The 17,758-nt window shown below is 46.3% G+C and overlaps 2 protein-coding genes and 1 long non-coding RNA gene across 3 annotated transcripts in view; 2 read left to right on the forward strand and 1 right to left on the reverse strand.

Moving 5' to 3' along the window:
• The window catches only part of LOC147798978 (uncharacterized), a 62,746-nt gene extending 53,860 nt beyond the window's left edge, over window positions 1–8,886 (reverse strand). Inside the window, exon 1 of the long non-coding RNA XR_015425191.1 lies at window positions 8,747–8,886. This is a non-coding gene — a long non-coding RNA (uncharacterized LOC147798978). The remainder of the gene's footprint in view (window positions 1–8,746) is intronic.
• Window positions 8,887–8,975: 89 nt separating this feature from the next.
• Window positions 8,976–16,499, forward strand: LOC110985885 (uncharacterized). The gene is made up of 2 exons (XM_087136575.1): window positions 8,976–9,108; window positions 9,354–16,499. The coding sequence occupies exon 2, from the start codon at window positions 9,592–9,594 to the stop codon at window positions 15,844–15,846; it is 6,255 nt and encodes a 2,084-aa protein (XP_086992701.1). The 5' UTR covers window positions 8,976–9,108; window positions 9,354–9,591; the 3' UTR covers window positions 15,847–16,499.
• The window catches only part of ncln (nicalin), a 36,252-nt gene continuing 34,410 nt past the window's right edge, over window positions 15,917–17,758 (forward strand). Inside the window, exon 1 of the mRNA XM_022247327.2 lies at window positions 15,917–16,161. The gene's annotated coding sequence lies outside the window, so the exon portion shown is untranslated. The remainder of the gene's footprint in view (window positions 16,162–17,758) is intronic.

Raw genomic sequence — 17,758 nt, forward strand, 5'->3', positions numbered from 1 at the left:
TACAGCAAATTAGCCGCCGATTTATCTGTATAACCTGACAACCATTGCTTGAGGACTACGATATTAATGGGCGTTGGGGGACGAAAAGTAGTATTTCTGTCCCCTTTAGCAGTACCCGCCGATTGGCGGTTGTTATCGCTCACATTGTGCGTGTCCAGCCTTGTTACTGTACTGGGTAAAGCCGGCCGAGCCGCTTGCCGTGCGCCTGACGCTGCCAACGGCGTCTTTGTGAAGCACGTATACGCATGCGTTGCGCGACCGGGACTGGTTGGCTGGTGCGCGGGACCGGGGCTGCCTGGAAATGCGGGCCCGAGCCCCAAAACTATTCTGCAATCGGACGCCCCGTGTCCAGAATGACCACATCGAGTGCAGCTATGGACGTACCGGCACGAGGCCCACCGGCAACCCGTTGGGGAGTTGAAGGGAAAACAGACACGTTTATTGTACTGTTGGGTCCGAGCGACTGCCGCCGGGGCTAGCGCAGAAGATAAAGTACCAACGGCTGCAACAGTGACCCACAGTTCCATGTCGATGGTAGCCCAAGAACGAGACGGGTATACTTCCATACGCAAACGGAACTGTTCGTCATAATTGCGCCAGCCTAGGCCGGGGAATTGCGCGGTAATTCCCCGGCCTTCAAGTTTACGCGGGTGAGGCGTCGTTGGCTTAAAACTACACGGCCTTGTTCAACAGCTAAGGTCAGCTCAGAACCGTGTCCGGCGAACCCCAGCGCTTTAGCAGCGTTGTCACGATATAGCAACGCCATGTCCACATATTTGCCGTTCCAAATCTTCTCTTTGGTTGACTGCGGAACGTGAATATCAAGGGGAGCCCCTTCTCCCACGGCGAGCAGTGGGACAGGTCTAGTGCTTCCGAAATCGCTAGGAATAGCGGGTGGGGCTACTAGAGAATTAAGAGAATTGTTGCCCATCGCCCAAGTTGTAAAAGGGGAGTTACTTTCAACCTGTACGTGAGATCTGATGAGCCTGGGCCTGAGTAATTACCACGTTATCGGTTTCGATCCGAGGCTGGCCTGGGCCTAAAGCCGGGTTTAGAGCAAGCCCTACAGCTGGGGAATTCCCAGCATTGTCCTGGTTTGTTGTTGCGTCAGGTTGCAGTCCTAAGGCAACTGAACTGGACCCTCACCACCTGAAGAGGTGAATGTTCTTGGCAATCCGCTTCTGGCGAAACCTGCGCTGAGACTCCCGGCCTGTCTGCTCATCACTGGGGCGGGGCGCGTCGCCACACCGGTATCGTCCGCCATCGATCTGCCGATTGATGTGGTGGCCTGACTTAAAGTGCCTCGAAATACCTCTTTCATAACAACCAACCTCGTACATTTTGGGTTCGTAGTTCTGAAGAAACCTTGTTTGCTTCTTTTCCTAGGTCCACAAATCAGCATAGGCCCTAAGTTAAATTTAACCCATTAAAATCAAAGTATTCATTCAGGTTTGGATTAAAATGTTTGACATGTTACAACCACAAAAGGAGAATTTCAGAGAAGAATAAAAGTTGACGTGTAGAAAATGAAAGTAATATACCCCAATGAACAAAATCCTGATAAATGTGTTCGTTGTTAAAATCTATAAAAAAATTATTTATTAATCTTTTACTTGGCTTTCTAACAAGTATTCAAATAAACTTTGATCACTTGAAATGATTCAATGAGGAAAATCTCAGAAACCATGTAAAGAACACATTCCCCAGCAGTGCAAGACAAGGGCAACATTTAATAAACTTACAACGACTGAATTTTGATTCGGGACCAACATTACGCCTGCCGTCACAGAGATCCACGGATAAAGCTCTTGATTTTAAAGTGGACATTAACTTATTTAGTCCGGTAAATGTGTGGAGACTGAAAATAATATGCGTTCATTGACAAATCCTCCTAAAAATATTCACTGTTAAAAGATTGTAAATAAACAGGAAAATACACGCAGCAGTTTATTTAGTCTTTACTTTTGCTTTTTGACAATTGATAAATAAACTGACTTAAAAATAGTCCCCTCTGAAAACAGAGATTTGCATTCTAAACAAACATTTTCTACCAACGTATCACAAGCACTCATTTGATCAACACAACCTACTAAATTTTAATTCAGAAGTCAGAATTCCGAAGTCAGTCATAGAGAGGACACTGGAAACGATGGATGAAAGTGTAGAGTATTCTCAAAACGTCTCCCCTGCAGAAAAAGCCATCTCTAAAACTCTTCTTGCAGGTCAAATCATCCCGCCTTTCGGTCTTATCGTTAACTTTGTCTTCCTCTTTGTCGTCATTCGAGTGAAGTCAATGCAGACAATCCTCAATGTCTACCTATTCAACCTGGCAGTTGCTGACTCCATCTACCTTCTCATAGTTCTGATTTCATCATCAACGCCTGTCGATGCAGAAACCCAAAACTTCATTGCTATTATATTTACATCGGTGAATGGCACAGGGCGTCATGCTTCTTACTGTTTCATTACAGCCATAGCAGAGGACAGATTCTCAGCTGTGAATCATCCAATAACATTCAGAGCATCAGCAAGCAAGAAAAGAGCAGCCAAGATATCTGCCGCCCTTTGGATTCCGGCCGGGAGTTTTTGGAGTTTTTGCTGCTTTTTTCCAGTACTATGCTCCGTTAGGAAATGAGCTTCTTTTCGAAACAGCATACTTGATCTTGATATTGATATTTTACTTGGCAACGTTTGCAGTCTGTGCGTCTGTGTACACCTATATTGTGATATATAACACTTGGCACACAGCAGCATCAAGATCGACCAAGAAAAGTTGTCCGTATGCTGGTGGTTAACACTGCTGTCTTTTTTCTTTTAGACGCATTTCGTATCGCTTGGGCGATCTTTTTGAATGTAGCCAATTACATCCCTATCAGCAGACCAGTTCTAAATGATGGATATTTTTTCACTGCGGCTGCGGTCATCTGTGACCTTCTCAACTGTTCCATCAACCCCCTTCTCTATACTTTCACCAACTGCACATACAGAGATGCTGTAGTTGAAGCTTTCTCTTTCTTAAACCGCTGCATCAGCAAAATACATAAAGTGTCAAATGCAGAACAGCAGATGCTAGAATTAATTGCAACTGGGCCAAAACGCAGCTTCAAACCGGTGCAGAATACAGCTGAACAACTTGCACAGGAAGAGCTTGACGTGTGTACACTCTGGCCAAAGGATAGGGCTCAAGAACTTGTACAGGAACAGAAAGAACTGTCGCTGATTGGATTGAGGGAGGCAGCTCAAGAATGTATGCATCAGCTGGAACAGCAGATGGAACTGTCTGCAATTGGGTCAGAGGATGAAGCGCAAGAACGAATACAGGGCATATGACAGTGTCTGCAATCGGGAAAAGGATGCCGCTGAAACAGCAGATGGAACTGTCTGCAATTGGGTCAGAGGATGCAGCGCAAGAACGTGTACAGGAGCATTTGACAGTGTCTGCAATCGGGAAAAGATGCAGCTGAAACAGCAGAGGGGATTGTGTGCAATTGGGTCAGAGGATGCAACGCAAGAACGTGTACAGGAGCATATGACAGTGTCTGCAATCGGGAAAAGGATGCAGCTGAAACAGCAGATGGGACTGTCTGCAATTGGGTCAGAGGATGCAACGCAAGAACGTGTACAGGAGCATTTGACAGTGTCTGCAATCGGGAAAGATGCAGCTGAAACAGCAGAGGGGATTGTGTGCAATTGGGTCAGAGGATGCAACGCAAGAACGTGTACAGGAGCATATGACAGTGTCTGCAATCGGGAAAAGGATGCAGCTGAAACAGCAGATGGGACTGTCTGCAATTGGGTCAGAGGATGCAACGCAAGAACGTGTACAGGAGCATATGACAGTGTCTGCAATCGGGAAAAGGATGCAGCTGAAACAGCAGATGGGACTGTCTGCAATTGGGTCAGAGGATGCAACGCAAGAACGTGTACAGGAGCATATGACAGTGTCTGCAATCGGGAAAAGGATGCAGCTGAAACAGCAGAGGGGACTGTCTGCAATTGGGTCAGAGGATGCAACGCAAGAACGTGTACAGGAGCATTTGACAGTGTCTGCAATCGGGAAAAGAATGCGGCTGAAACAGCAGAGGGAACTGTGTGCAATTGGGTCAGAGGATGCAACGCAAGAACGTGTACAGGAGCATTTGACAGTGTCTGCAATCGGGAAAAAGATGCAGCTGAAACAGCAGAGGGGACTGTCTGCAATTGGGTCAGAGGATGCAACGCAAGAACGTGTACAGGAGCATTTGACAGTGTCTGCAATCGGGAAAAGGATGCAGCTGAAACAGCAGAGGGGACTGTCTGCAATTGGGTCAGAGGATGCAACGCAAGAACGTGTACAGGAGCATTTGACAGTGTCTGCAATCGGGAAAAGATGCAGCTGAAACAGCAGAGGGGACTGTCTGCAATTGGGTCAGTGGATGCAACGCAAGAACGTGTACAGGAGCATTTGACAGTGTCTGCAATCGGGAAAAGATGCAGCTGAAACAGCAGATGGAACTGTCTGCAATTGGGTCAGAGGATGCAACGCAAGAACGTGTACAGGAGCATTTGACAGTGTCTGCAATCGGGAAAAGATGCAGCTGAAGCAGCAGAGGGAACTGTCTGCAATTGGGTCAGAGGATGCAACGCAAGAACGTGTACAGGAGCATTTGACAGTGTCTGCAATCGGGAAAAGGATGCAGCTGAAACAGCAGAGGGGACTGTCTGCAATTGGGTCAGAGGATGCAGCGCAAGAACGTGTACAGGAGCATTTGACAGTGTCTGCAATCGGGAAAAGAATGCGGCTGAAACAGCAGAGGGAACTGTCTGCAATTGGGTCAGAGGATGCAACGCAAGAACGTGTACAGGAGCATTTGACAGTGTCTGCAATCGGGAAAAGATGCAGCTGAAACAGCAGAGGGGACTGTCTGCAATTGGGTCAGAGGATGCAACGCAAGAACGTGTACAGGAGCATTTGACAGTGTCTGCAATCGGGAAAAGATGCAGCTGAAACAGCAGATGGAACTGTCTGCAATTGGGTCAGAGGATGCAACGCAAGAACGTGTACAGGAGCATTTGACAGTGTCTGCAATCGGGAAAAGATGCAGCTGAAACAGCAGATGGAACTGTCTGCAATTGGGTCAGAGGATGCAGCACAAGAAGGTGTACAAGAGCATTTGACATTGTCTGGCAGGCAAAATGATGCAACTCAAGAAATTCTACAGGAGGAAACAAAGCTGTAGAACGGGTACAGCAGCTGTAGAAACAGCAAATAGTACTTTTTGATACAGTAGGAAGAATCAACTGCAAACTTTGGATAATTGAAAGAATAAATTGTTTACAACTAAGACGTAGAAATAATGATCATTATCGTTATTGCTTACAACGAGTTCCTTTCGCTTTGATGCACAACTATAAATTAACATGCATTAAAATGAACTTTGGCGTTAAACTTTTTTAACCCAAGTATGCTAGTCCCTTATCAAGCTTCATTGGGTTACTTGAATTACTCTCACGTGTCTCATCATAAGGTTATTTTTGTAGTTCTCACTAGAAGCGCGCCCTCACCTTCACGGAAGCAGAGAAGCGATTATTTGCATGGTTGAACTTGACACACAGCGCAGGCTCTTTAAATGCGCAGGGAATGTTATAGGCCTACTATGAATTGCTGTGAAAAATGTTCACAGTTCTGACTTTTATTAATTTGAAAAGTTGCCAGTCCACGTGTTACCTGCGTGGTAATAAAATAGATCGATTCTGGGCCGTTGTATAAGCTTCCTTTGGCAAACTTAATCTGTTATATTGCACATTATGAAATTACTCTAGACCAGATTTACGTTAAGAGTTCATGCATGTATACTTTGCGGAATGTCTATCAATTTATTTTGTATGAAAAGAAGCAAATTACCTTCTACTTTGATATAACATTAGGCGAACATGAAACATAATCTTATGCATACATGAGCGTAAACACCGAGGCATTGGGGGTATATATCCCCACCCACAGTGCTTTGTGACCAGGGGACGGGCTATTGAATCTCCTCCAAACGTCTACAAAAAGTTGGGCAGATTATGAAGAATTCTCAGACTTCCCAACAAACAAAATAAATTCAATAACACTCAAAACGAGAGAACAATCAAAGATGGGCAAAAAACATGCCGCTCTGATGTAAGATAAAGTAAAGTAGCTAACTTTACCGTCGTTGTCACGAACATCGCCCCGTATAGTGTCACGTGGTCTCAGCAACCAGCTACCCCTCCGTTCTTCTCTTTTCCATGGCCAGGCATTGAGTCTCCCCCCAAACACCCTTCTCCCAATTTTCGGTACTAATTTCGGTACGCTACTAAAATGCAAGGAGTGAAAGCTCTGCCGAGTTTGGGGTACAAGCAGGCTAATGACTATTTTAAATTAATTGTCTCCTTGGGCGTAAATCACGGTGAAACGTGGTTATATATCCCCCTTTTAGGGGTGGGCTATTGAATCACCCCCACCCCTTATGATAAAATTTAAACAAATTGTGAAAAATTGAATGTCTCGACAACTGAAATGCTTGCGATATCACTAAAATAGGGAAAAATTGTAAAAGCCATAAATATGCCATTCTGATGTAAGACTGTGTATAAAATTTGATGCAAATAACAGATGTATCTTGTCTACGGTGTCTATGGTGTAACCTCACCCCTGCTTTTTTTAATTTCCATGCCCAGGAAAATCACTCACCACTCTCTCCTATCCCCTAATTCCCAACACAGATTTACACCACTGATTCTCTCATACAGCAGAAATAGAATAGAATAGTAAGCAACAATCCATTAAAATTATAAGTTACACCCAAGAGTGAAAGAAAATAAAGGCAGGGTAAAGTTAAACTCTCCAATAATAAACATAAATGTAGAAATGTAAAACTGACGGGCATCACGTGTACGATGCAAGCTTTCGTGCTTTCATTATCAGTTTCATCTTTGAATTGCACAATGAGATAGCCAATCAAACAAAAGAATACCTTATTTGGGCATTTTGGAAGCTTCCCCCATTAGACCAATCATTGCCTCCTTTAGAGTTCAAAGGTTTTTTTAATTTGTCATTCAATATCATGGAATGTCAATATCGCAAATGTCAATCAATGTCCATATGTTTCAAGCTCACGTAAAGCAAATGAAAGCTGGCAGGTGAATTTAAACAAACGTCTTATCCCGAAGAGAGGGAAACAGAGCCAAGACCAACTTCCCAACAACAAAAGAGTATTACTAAATAAAGAGAAAAAATAGCTAAAAGATGATACATGCGATGTGAGCCCTTTCCTATTTTCATGTTAATTTCATCACTGAATAGTGCATAAAGTACCAGCAATCGAAGGAGCGCATAATCCAGCAATATCATTAATCAGCCTCATTTTCTGCTGTACACTAATTTAGAGTAGTTCAAAGTTAACATCAGTGAATGTCTTGGATAATTACACTGTACCATGGAGTAAATCACGATCTTTACTCTTAAACATCACAATCAGTTTTTAGTTTGACCAGAGAAACACTCAATAGTTAGAATCTGTTTGTTTTAAAATTGTGAATGTATGATGAAAAGAGCACTGGAGCCTGCACATTAGCCTACGTGCTTTACTTGTTAGATAAGAGTTTTGAATGGGCGTGTTCCTTGTACTAAAAGGACGATTCTGATTGGTTAATAAACTTGCTGCATGCTTTTAAAGCTATCGAAGGAAGCGTACATCCACGGTCGTGTAGAATAGATTGTATGCAAATATAGGAATGAAATCCTAAACTTGCTTGTGATTCGTGTGTACTTTGTCGAGTTAAAGTTGTTTCATTTAATTTCAATTCACAACCCGCCATGCCAGTCCATGCAATGACTCAGTTGGTCCGTTCGGTCTACGCATCCAGCCACTCCCTCTGACTTGAGTAACCTTTAACCCTCGTTCAAAGATGTCAAATGCTGTAGATGAGGTTCCGAAAAAAGTTGATGAAAAGTTGCAATAAATGAAAATACCTACTGTTTAACCTTCTGTCTCACGAGGAATATCCAGTACGCATGTGCAGCGAACTGTAGATTCGTTACAAATCTACAACAGACTGTATAATTGTAACGGACGTAGGCTGAAATGTGATGAGGCCTGAGCCAGTAAACTGTAATATTGAAAGATTTTGTAATCTCAATTTATGGGTTAACAAAATACATCACAATGGGAGCAGCACAAATAATCCAAACTGAAATAACGTGTGGATATAATGAGGAGCGAAATATGCACGCGAATATTTTCAGGTATCTTGACAAAGCTATTTTGTCAAAATCGTCCATTCTCTCCGACACACAAAAACTATGACTGGACCCATGAAATGCAATTTTGAAAAGCATTTTAATCCAATGCAAAGTCGACATTTTTATGACAGATATTGAACTTTTTGGCGGCGACATCAACCTTCGTTTAATGTGAAATGGAACAAATCCTTGATTTCAAAATTTCAATTCTTTTCTTATTTGCATGTATTATTCATATAATAATACATGAAATAATTTCATTACTGTAAATACTGCCTTTGCTTTTTTATATTTTGAACATTAGCCATGTAATGATGACCTTTACTGGATTTATTAATTTTTTTCTCTTTCGAGAGAGTTGAATTTTTATCACCACATTTCTAATTTTAATGGCCTTTTAAAAAGGGACAATTCGATGGCTGTGAATTATACATTAATAGAGGACAATTTTAAGAGACATGTTAAATAAATTAATCGAATTGACTGCAAGACACTTACCGATTTACTCTTCTTTTCCAATGTAATGTTCGTTGTAGTGAGCCGACTAGAGTATGACTCCACGTCTGCAGCACATCTGAAACTGGTACCGGTAGGTTACTGTTCAACCAACTGAGGGTGTCATCGTCGAGCTCCTTAAATCCATGGGCACTGAGGGGAGACTTACATGAGGGGCACTCGTTGATGGTGTGTTCCATAGTCTGTATCTCACCGTGGGCACAGTTTAGTGATTGTTGCGAAAAGTTAACTTTATCGGAAGAGCGCCACCGCGCGATGACAAAGAAAAAGGCTGCGAGACGATTGTCAGGCCGCGTGAGCGGAACGCAGAAAATCAGTACCAAATGATGGCCGGATAAAGGACGGTAGGGAGTCTGTTTCACCACCTTTTAATTAATCTTTTAGTTAAATGAGTAATTCATATAATTAGATAACTGATTCTTATAAAGAGTGATTATTTAGACACCAAATTCTATTGCGAAATTTCATAATCCCTTACTGTCGGAAATACGTGCCGCTCCTCGATCACTATTGTACACAAACATTGTTGCGCCCTCTATATTATCTTACCCAAATGCATGTACTTGTTTTGTGTCATATGTTCTATTAGAACGGGCTAACCAGGGCTAACAAGGGCCAACCAGGGCTTCCCATGTTCGAATGTCTGTGCAGAGATAAGAATAAACACAACCAAGACAGAGTATATGTACCGTGTCCATGCCCAGTTTCTCCAACGGACATTTTTGGTATCCTACCACCTCGTTCCGCAACATTTTTATGGTGACCCAGACGTGATGCCAATTCGCATCCCAGCCATCCAGCCGGCGGCTTGACACATTTTGGTTACCATGGAGTCTGACCTCAACATCACCCGCCGAGTCCTGCGATCCCATGCAGCAACGTCAACTGCTGGACAGCAATCCGATGTCTCGGCACCACAGCCAGATGATCAACGCAGTGTTCAGCATTCATCGCAGAGCAGAGGCAGCAGCCATTCATCTTCATCTCGGAAATCCCAGAAGAATCTCCATTTGCGACAACAAGAACTTGCCCTTGCTAAGCTACGCATGGAGATTGAAATGAAGTCAAGAGCGGAGCAAGATGAAATCGATGAACGGCTACGTGAGGCTCAGCAAGCTCGCCTTTCAGCCCTGAATGAAGAGCAACATCTTCTCAAGAGAAAGGAGGCCCTCTCCAGGCAGTTAGAGCTGGAACTGCAGCTGCGGAATGCCGAGATCAACCTCGCTCATGCCGAACTTGACTCTGAACTTGTTTCCAAGGATACTTCAGGGGAACAGATTCCTTTACCACTTGAAGAGCCGAGCATTGGCAACCAAATACCTCAGCAGCAAGAATTGCATGCCAAAAATACAAATGTAGGCCATGATTTACATGATGGCGGCGATATGCCGTCATATTTACCTGCGCCACTGTCAGCGATTACCATGCCTCAAGCTAGCGCTGCTTTGCCCATGCACATGACCGTATCGCCACCGCCGGCGATCACCGTGCCTCAAGCGAGCGCTGCTTTGCCCATGCACATGACCGTATCGCCCCCGCCGGCAATCACCGTGCCTCAAGCTAGCGCTGCTTTGCCCATGCACATGACCGTATCGCCACCGCCAGCGATCACCGCGCCTCAGGCTAGCGCTGCTTTGTCACTGCCCATGATGGGATTGCCACAAACACATGTTTCCACGCCCCAACCGGGCACCCTAACACAGGGCAGCTCGTATGTGACTTCCTTTTCACCCATGTACACGTACTCTGGGCTTGACTTTCTTTCCAGATCAGTTTCATTTCCTGCTCTAGGTACGTGTACAGCTTCTACCGTGGCCACAACCCAGACATTGTCCTCACTACCCGCAGATGCAGTTCAGGGGCAGACGTCCACCTCCCCATGTGGCCGTTTTGGTCGTTATCCCATGGGTCTCCAAGCCCCCTCTCCGTTGGGCACCAGACTCACACCGACGACTTCCCTTACTACGCCCCTACCATGTGCATCCGTGCCTGTGAGAGCCCTGCCAACTTCTTTGGTCGGTCTTTCCAGTGGCCAGTGTGTAGATCCTGTTTCCACTGGTAAGTCATTTCCTGAAACCTACCATCCAATTTCCCAGCAAATGATGCTGAGTTCCATGTTGGCAGCCTCTGCCGGGGGGATCAATGTCGAAGTCCCACACTTCAGTGGAGGTGATCCCTCTGAATACCGATGCTTTGAATCCATGATCAATGGCTGTATTAAGCCTCTGATACACTTGAGTGAGCTACAGAAATACTTCATAGTGAAGTCCAAACTCAGTGGGCAACCAAAGAAGGATATTTTGGGAATGGAACATGATCCCGCCCCCTTCACAAAGGCTATGTCAACACTCCAGCGGCTGTATGGTGATATAGGTGTACTCATCAGGGCAAAGATAGAGAAACTCACAGTGTGGCCGAGAGTTGCAGCAAGTGATGCGAAAGGCCTAATTGAATTCGCTTCCGCTGTCTCTGCCCTTGTCACTCAGCTTGAAAATGCTCCCGAGGGGGCGGCTGAGCTTCGAGCAAATTCCACTGCATGTGTTTTGCATGGCCGACTTTCGAGTCAGCACCAAACTGCATTCTTGAAGCGGATGGAAACAAAAGGTATCCGTACTTTCTCTTTGGTTGACTTCAACAGCTGGTTGAAGGAAACTGCCACTGTTGCACGCAAAAGGGTGCAGCTTGTAGACAGCCTGCGGGTTGGCCCACAGGCCAAACAAGATCATCGTAGACGAGGCATTTCTGCATACCATACTGAGGGTGGAGGCAGAAGCCAAAGTCAGTCGGTAGGGAAAGGTATGAATGACCAGAATTCTTCAGTCAGCAAGTCAGCAGGCAGTGGAAAGAAGCCATTTAAGAAGGTTTGTCCTTTCTGCAAAAATGACCACTGGCTGTCTCGCTGTGGTGAGTTTGGCAAGCTTACCACCGAGGAGAAAATTAAATGGCTCAAAGATGGTCGTCGTTGCTGGCAGTGTGCACGCCTGCACCGGGAAGGGCAGAACTGTGATCTAAAGAAGGCCTGCAGAGAATGTGATCAACTCCATCTAACCGTCCTTCACAATCTCATCAAGCAACCGGGCTATGGAATATATTACTCCAGTTTCAATCCCAACCTCTCCGCCTTCTATGGAGATGGGAATCCATGGAGCCCAGGCCAAGTGAGCATGAAGATTGTGCCTGTTATCCTATACGGCAATGGGTCTCAACTTAAGACTCACTGTCTCCTTGATGATGCAGCAAACTTCTCAATGATGCTGCCAGAGGCTGTCAAGGCCCTCAATCTCAAGGGGAAGAGAACCGAGATGCCTATCGCAACGGCTCGAGAAGAATGTACTCCCTGTAGAGGGACCGTGCTGAATCTTGAGATGGCACCCGAGAGTGACCCAAGTAATAGAATCGAGGTGTCCAACGTCTTTTCGTCCCCGATGCTGAGGCTGTCCGAGCACTCGGTCCCCGTGACAGAGCTTCGGCGAAGGTGGCCCCATCTCCGAGATCTCCCACTAACCGATTGTAAAGATGTTCACCCTCTCATGTTAATTGGTAGTGACAGGGCAGACCTTATTGTCCCAATTGAGAGCCACTTTGGCCCAGAGGGAGCGCCAGTTGCTGTTAGGACAAAATTAGGTTGGGCAGTGCAGGGCCCGGTGCTCACCGACCGATGTAGAGGGGAGGTGAATCACCTGCAAGGGCTTACTAGCCGTGAAGCCGATGAGGTTTTGCATGAAAGTGTCTGCAGGATGTGGCAGAACGATGTACAGATGTACAGCGAGCGGAAACAGGTCACCAGGTCCAAACAGGATCAGAGAGCAGTAGATCTTTTGGAATCTAAGTCCACGTACGTGGAAGTTAGCGGTGTCCGACGGGTGGCAACACCTCTCTTATGGAGGTGTGAGGAAGACACATTCTTCAGTCCAGCTTCCTCAGTTTTGCCAGCCCTGCGAAGAAATGAACGGCGCCTCGAGAAGAACCCTGATCTTGCAGAAATCAATCACAAGAAGATACAGGAATTGAGAGAAGCCGGACTAGTTAGTACTGTAGGTACTGAGAGAAAGGTAAACTCCATCCAGCGCCAGTGGTATATCCCATATCACATCGTTAAGCAAAACAGCAAACATCGCCTTGTGTTTAACTGCGCTTTCCAATACCAGGGCGAATCCCTCAACGATCGTCTGTTACCCGGTCCTAGCCTTGGATCCACTTTGGTTGGAGTACTGTTGAGGTTTCGCCGACACCTTGTTGCTGTTTCTGGAGACATAAAGGCAATGTTTCACTGTGTCCAAACCCGTGAGGAGGACCGTTCCGCACTTCGTTTCCTATGGAGGGAGCTTGGGTCTGAGGCCGAGCCAACTCAGTTTGAGTGGAATGTGTTGCCCTTTGGAACAACCTGCAGCCCTTGCTGTGCCACATACGCTCTCCAGAAGCATGTGAAAGATAACACCGAAGATCCTGATGTAGTCAGAAGTGTACTTGAAGCCTTCTATGTCGACAATTGTCTGGACGGAAAACCGACTGCCGAAGAGGCAAAGGTGTTGGTGGAGAAGTTAGTCCATTCTCTGGGGACTGGAGGGTTCCCAATAGTCAAGTGGGCCAGCAATGTCCCGTCTGTAGTAAGTGGACTCCCACTTGAAGCCCGCTCCACCAATGCAGATTGTTGGATTAACCTGAATGGCAGTTCCCCAGAGGAGGCTGCCTTGGGTCCCAGGTGGAACTTTCAGGATGATACATTGAACTACCAGATAGCTTTGAAAGACCACCCGATTCCGACCAGAAGAACCGTACTTAGCGATGTCATGCAGTGTGCAGGCAAGGACCCCCTTGGCTACCTAATGCCTTATGTTGTCAGGGGTAAGATGTTGCTGCAGGAGCTATGGAAACAGCCTCTGAACTGGGATGACGAGATTGCCGATTTGGGGGAAAACGGGCTGCGAGCAAAACACCTCCAATGGCGAGGGGAGCTTGCAGACTTACCCAAGATTAGCATTCCCCGGTGCTACACCCCAAATCACTTCATGCCTGGTCATGCCAAACATGAACTGCATGTGTTCACCGATGCCTCAGAGAAGGCCTACGGTGCTGTGGCTTACTTAAGAGCCACGGTTTCCCCCTCGGATGTTAGTGTGAGGTTTGTGATGTCTCGTTCAAGGCTTGCTCCAAAGCGTGTTCAAACCATGCCCCGCCTAGAACTTCAAGCAGCCGTGAGTGGAGCTGAATTAGCAGACTTGTTGGACGACGAGATGAAAATGGAGATGCCAATTACTTGTTGGAGTGATAGTACAACAGTGTTGTCCTGGATCAAGTCTGAATCCTGTCGGTACAACCGATACGTTGGAGCCCGCATTGCTGAAATCCAGAGACTCACCGACCACACAGTTTGGAGATACATCGATTCAGGAAACAATCCAGCTGACGATCTCACCAGAGGTCTCAGGCTTGATCAGTTGGGCGAGAGCAGCCGTTGGCATTCACCGCCATTCCTGCTCCTTTCGAGGGAGCAGTGGCCCGTCTTGCCCGTCCAGAGTAAACAAGAAGAGGTGGAAGCTGAACTCAAACATCAAGGGTTTGCTGCACATACTGTTGCCTCTACAGAGCCACCACCGAATGTTGACTTCACTAAATACGCCTCCTGGGAAGACCTAGTTGAAGGTTACGCTGCTGCCATTTCCGACTCAAAGGGAGACCCAAAGCCCAACTTTCTTACTGCAGAAGATCGCTTGAAAACGGAGGAGCTTCTATACCGACAAGTGCAGGCTGACAGCTTTCCAGAAGACGTTGCGGCTCTTCGTGCCGACAAAGATGTATCTCGGAAGAGTCGTCTCGTCAGCCTAGCCCCAGAGTTAGATGACTTGTGCCAAGTTATCCGGGTGGGAGGAAGGCTCCGTCGATCCCCATCGATTGATGAGACGATGAAACACCCGATCGTGTTGGATCCCAAGCACCCTATCACGCGCCTCCTTATTCAGGAGGCAGACAGTCGTCTCGGACATTGTGGAACTGGGACAGTTCTTGCTGATCTCCGCCGACGATTTTGGGTGTTGCGAGGCCGCCAGGCTATTCGCAGCTTGCAGAGTCGCTGCCCAGGCTGCCTGAGGAAAAGAGGGCGCCCCTCGGTGCCTAAAATGGCTGATCTTCCAGTTACTCGTCTTAGGGTCGGAAAGCCTGCATTCTACTCTACGGGTGTAGACTGTTTTGGACCATTTTCTGTCTCTATCGGGAGACGTCACGAACAGCGTTGGGGAATTATATGGAAATGTCTCACCACACAGGCTGCTTATCTTGACCTTTTAGAGTCTCTTGACTCTGATGCATTCCTTCTTGCCTTCAGTCGCTTCCGCTCCAGGCGCGGAACCCCTCATGAGATACTTTGCGATAATGGCACGAACTTCAAGGGAGGTCAGACCGAGATGACAAATGCCTTCAAGGCTATGACTCCAAGCCTCCAGGAAAAGCTCGCTAAGCATCGGGTGCACTTCAAGTTTAACCCCCCCACTGCACCTCACTTTGGTGGCACATGGGAGAGGGAGATAAGATCCGTGAAGTCGGCACTCTATGCGATCCTTGGCAATCAGACAGTTTCCCCCTCAGTCTTGTACACCAGCCTCACCGAAGTTGAGGCCCTTCTGAACTCGAAGCCGTTGAGCTATATCTCCTCCGACGTGGCGGATCCAGATCCAATAACACCCTTTATGTTGCTCATGGGGCGGCTGGACCATGCGCCTCCTCAGTTGGTATATCCCGATGAGGATGTACTCAGTCGCCGCCGTTGGAGGCAGTGCCAGGCCTTAATGCAGAGGTTCTGGAAAGAATTCACTCAATCCTACTTACCCGCCATGCAGGCACGACAGAAGTGGAGGGGTGAGGCAGATAATCTGAAGGCTGGCGATGTTGTCCTCATGGTGGACCCTCAGCAGGCGCGTGCCTCATGGCCTGTGGCGCAGGTCGTTGAGGCCCTGCCGGGGAGAGATGGCCGGGTCCGAACTGTAAAGCTGCAGACTGGTGGTCGAGAATATATTCGGCCAGTTGCCCGCCTGATCCTATTGCCAGCAGAACCAGATGCTGACTCCTCAGATGATCCGAACCCTTGACGTAGGAGGGTTCAACTGACTTGATGAACCTCATGCTTTATATTATCCATCTTCATAACATGTCTCTAAACTTTACCCTTTGCCAAAGCTATGGCACCCTTTTTTGTTTGTTAAACTACCCTTTATAAAAGGAAAACTTTTCTGGTGTTTTTGTAAACTACTCCTCGCAGTTAAGGGGCGGCTGTGTTGCGAAAAGTTAACTTTATCGGAAGAGCGCCACCGCGCGATGACAAAGAAAAAGGCTGCGAGACGATTGTCAGGCCGCGTGAGCGGAACGCAGAAAATCAGTACCAAATGATGGCCGGATAAAGGACGGTAGGGAGTCTGTTTCACCACCTTTTAATTAATCTTTTAGTTAAATAAGTAATTCATATAATTAGATAACTGATTCTTATAAAGAGTGATTATTTAGACACCAAATTCTATTGCGAAATTTCATAATCCCTTACTGTCGGAAATACGTGCCGCTCCTCGATCACTATTGTACACAAACATTGTTGCGCCCTCTATATTATCTTACCCAAATGCATGTACTTGTTTTGTGTCATATGTTCTATTAGAACGGGCTAACCAGGGCTAACAAGGGCCAACCAGGGCTTCCCATGTTCGAATGTCTATGCAGAGATAAGAATAAACACAACCAAGACAGAGTATATGTACCGTGTCCATGCCCAGTTTCTCCAACGGACATTTTTGGTATCCTACCACCTCGTTCCGCAACAGTGATGTTTCCGATGTGCCAATCTTAGGTAGGAAGACCCTGGTCCAACCACCTCCGGACCCGAACCCACTGAGGTTGACCCAAGCCTTTCTGGATTGGTAGCAGCCAATGCGCTTGGATGAAATCTCAGGAATGTGCTCTATCAGGTGTGCTGTGATGGATGACATTTCTCAGCCCAGCCTTATGGTATCCAGGTCTTAAGGCAATGGGGGCTCATCTAATGGCAGCTAACCTGTTTGCATACGTATCAAAGTGTTTTCGCAGAAGGCACTGGCTAGCTACAGCCATGGAATCGGGGAAAAGGTAGTCATTGCGGTGCTTATGGGCAAGCTTGATGGTTTGATATTCAGCAATATGTTTGAATACGGGATCATCATTTCAGTGGTCAATTAAATAGTTCCAAATTATGCTGCTCGTTCAACCTCCATGTGTTGGTCTGGGTTAACCCTTTAGGTCCAGGAGCTTTCCGTAGCTGCTGCAAAGGTACATGTATTCAATTCTCTAAGCATTGCAGAGTGGGTAATCCATCAGTGCTGTCTGCATGTGTACCGATCACGTTTCCTCCCACAGTTGTACACCAAAGCGAAGGATTAACTATTAGACCCCGAAACGCCTTTAAGGACAAGTGCAGAACGAAGAACGGGTTGCTTAGCATAGCTACCCAACACCTATGACTAGGAAAATGGACACCTGTCGCTCTTTTGTTATCGCAACAGCAGTTGTTGAAGGAACGTTCAAGTCAGAGAATGAATTCAGAATTGTAAATTCGTGCTAGAATGGAAAGTCTAAGAAAAAGCCCTGAACTGCAGATTCGTGCCAAGAATTCGCTACGCCCATTCTTTTCATTAATCTACATAATAAAAGTAGACTCCTCATCCATTCTCCTTGACAGAATTCTGTACCTACTGGTGAAGAAATGGGTTCGAAAGAAAGACAACAAACGTACCTCATTATTCAACTCAACTATATAAATTTAACTCCTTACTCAAAATCAGCGAATCCTACTAGCTTTTACTTCCTATTTCACATAGTTTCCAGCCACGCGCCAGCAGTCTTTTTTCAGTACGCGCTGGTCAATTGCCTTGTTCCACACGCATTTTGCAGTGCTCGCTCTTGAAATTGGTAACTTTCTAATAAACTAATCTGTGGGCTTTGGGGGAGTCCGGGGCTGGTTATTGATGGGCCGATTAT

This window comes from Acanthaster planci, linkage group LG05, assembly GCF_054643075.1.
Source record: "Acanthaster planci isolate LZ-2023a linkage group LG05, COTS_SCS, whole genome shotgun sequence".
In the NCBI taxonomy this organism is placed as follows: domain Eukaryota; kingdom Metazoa; phylum Echinodermata; class Asteroidea; order Valvatida; family Acanthasteridae; genus Acanthaster; species Acanthaster planci.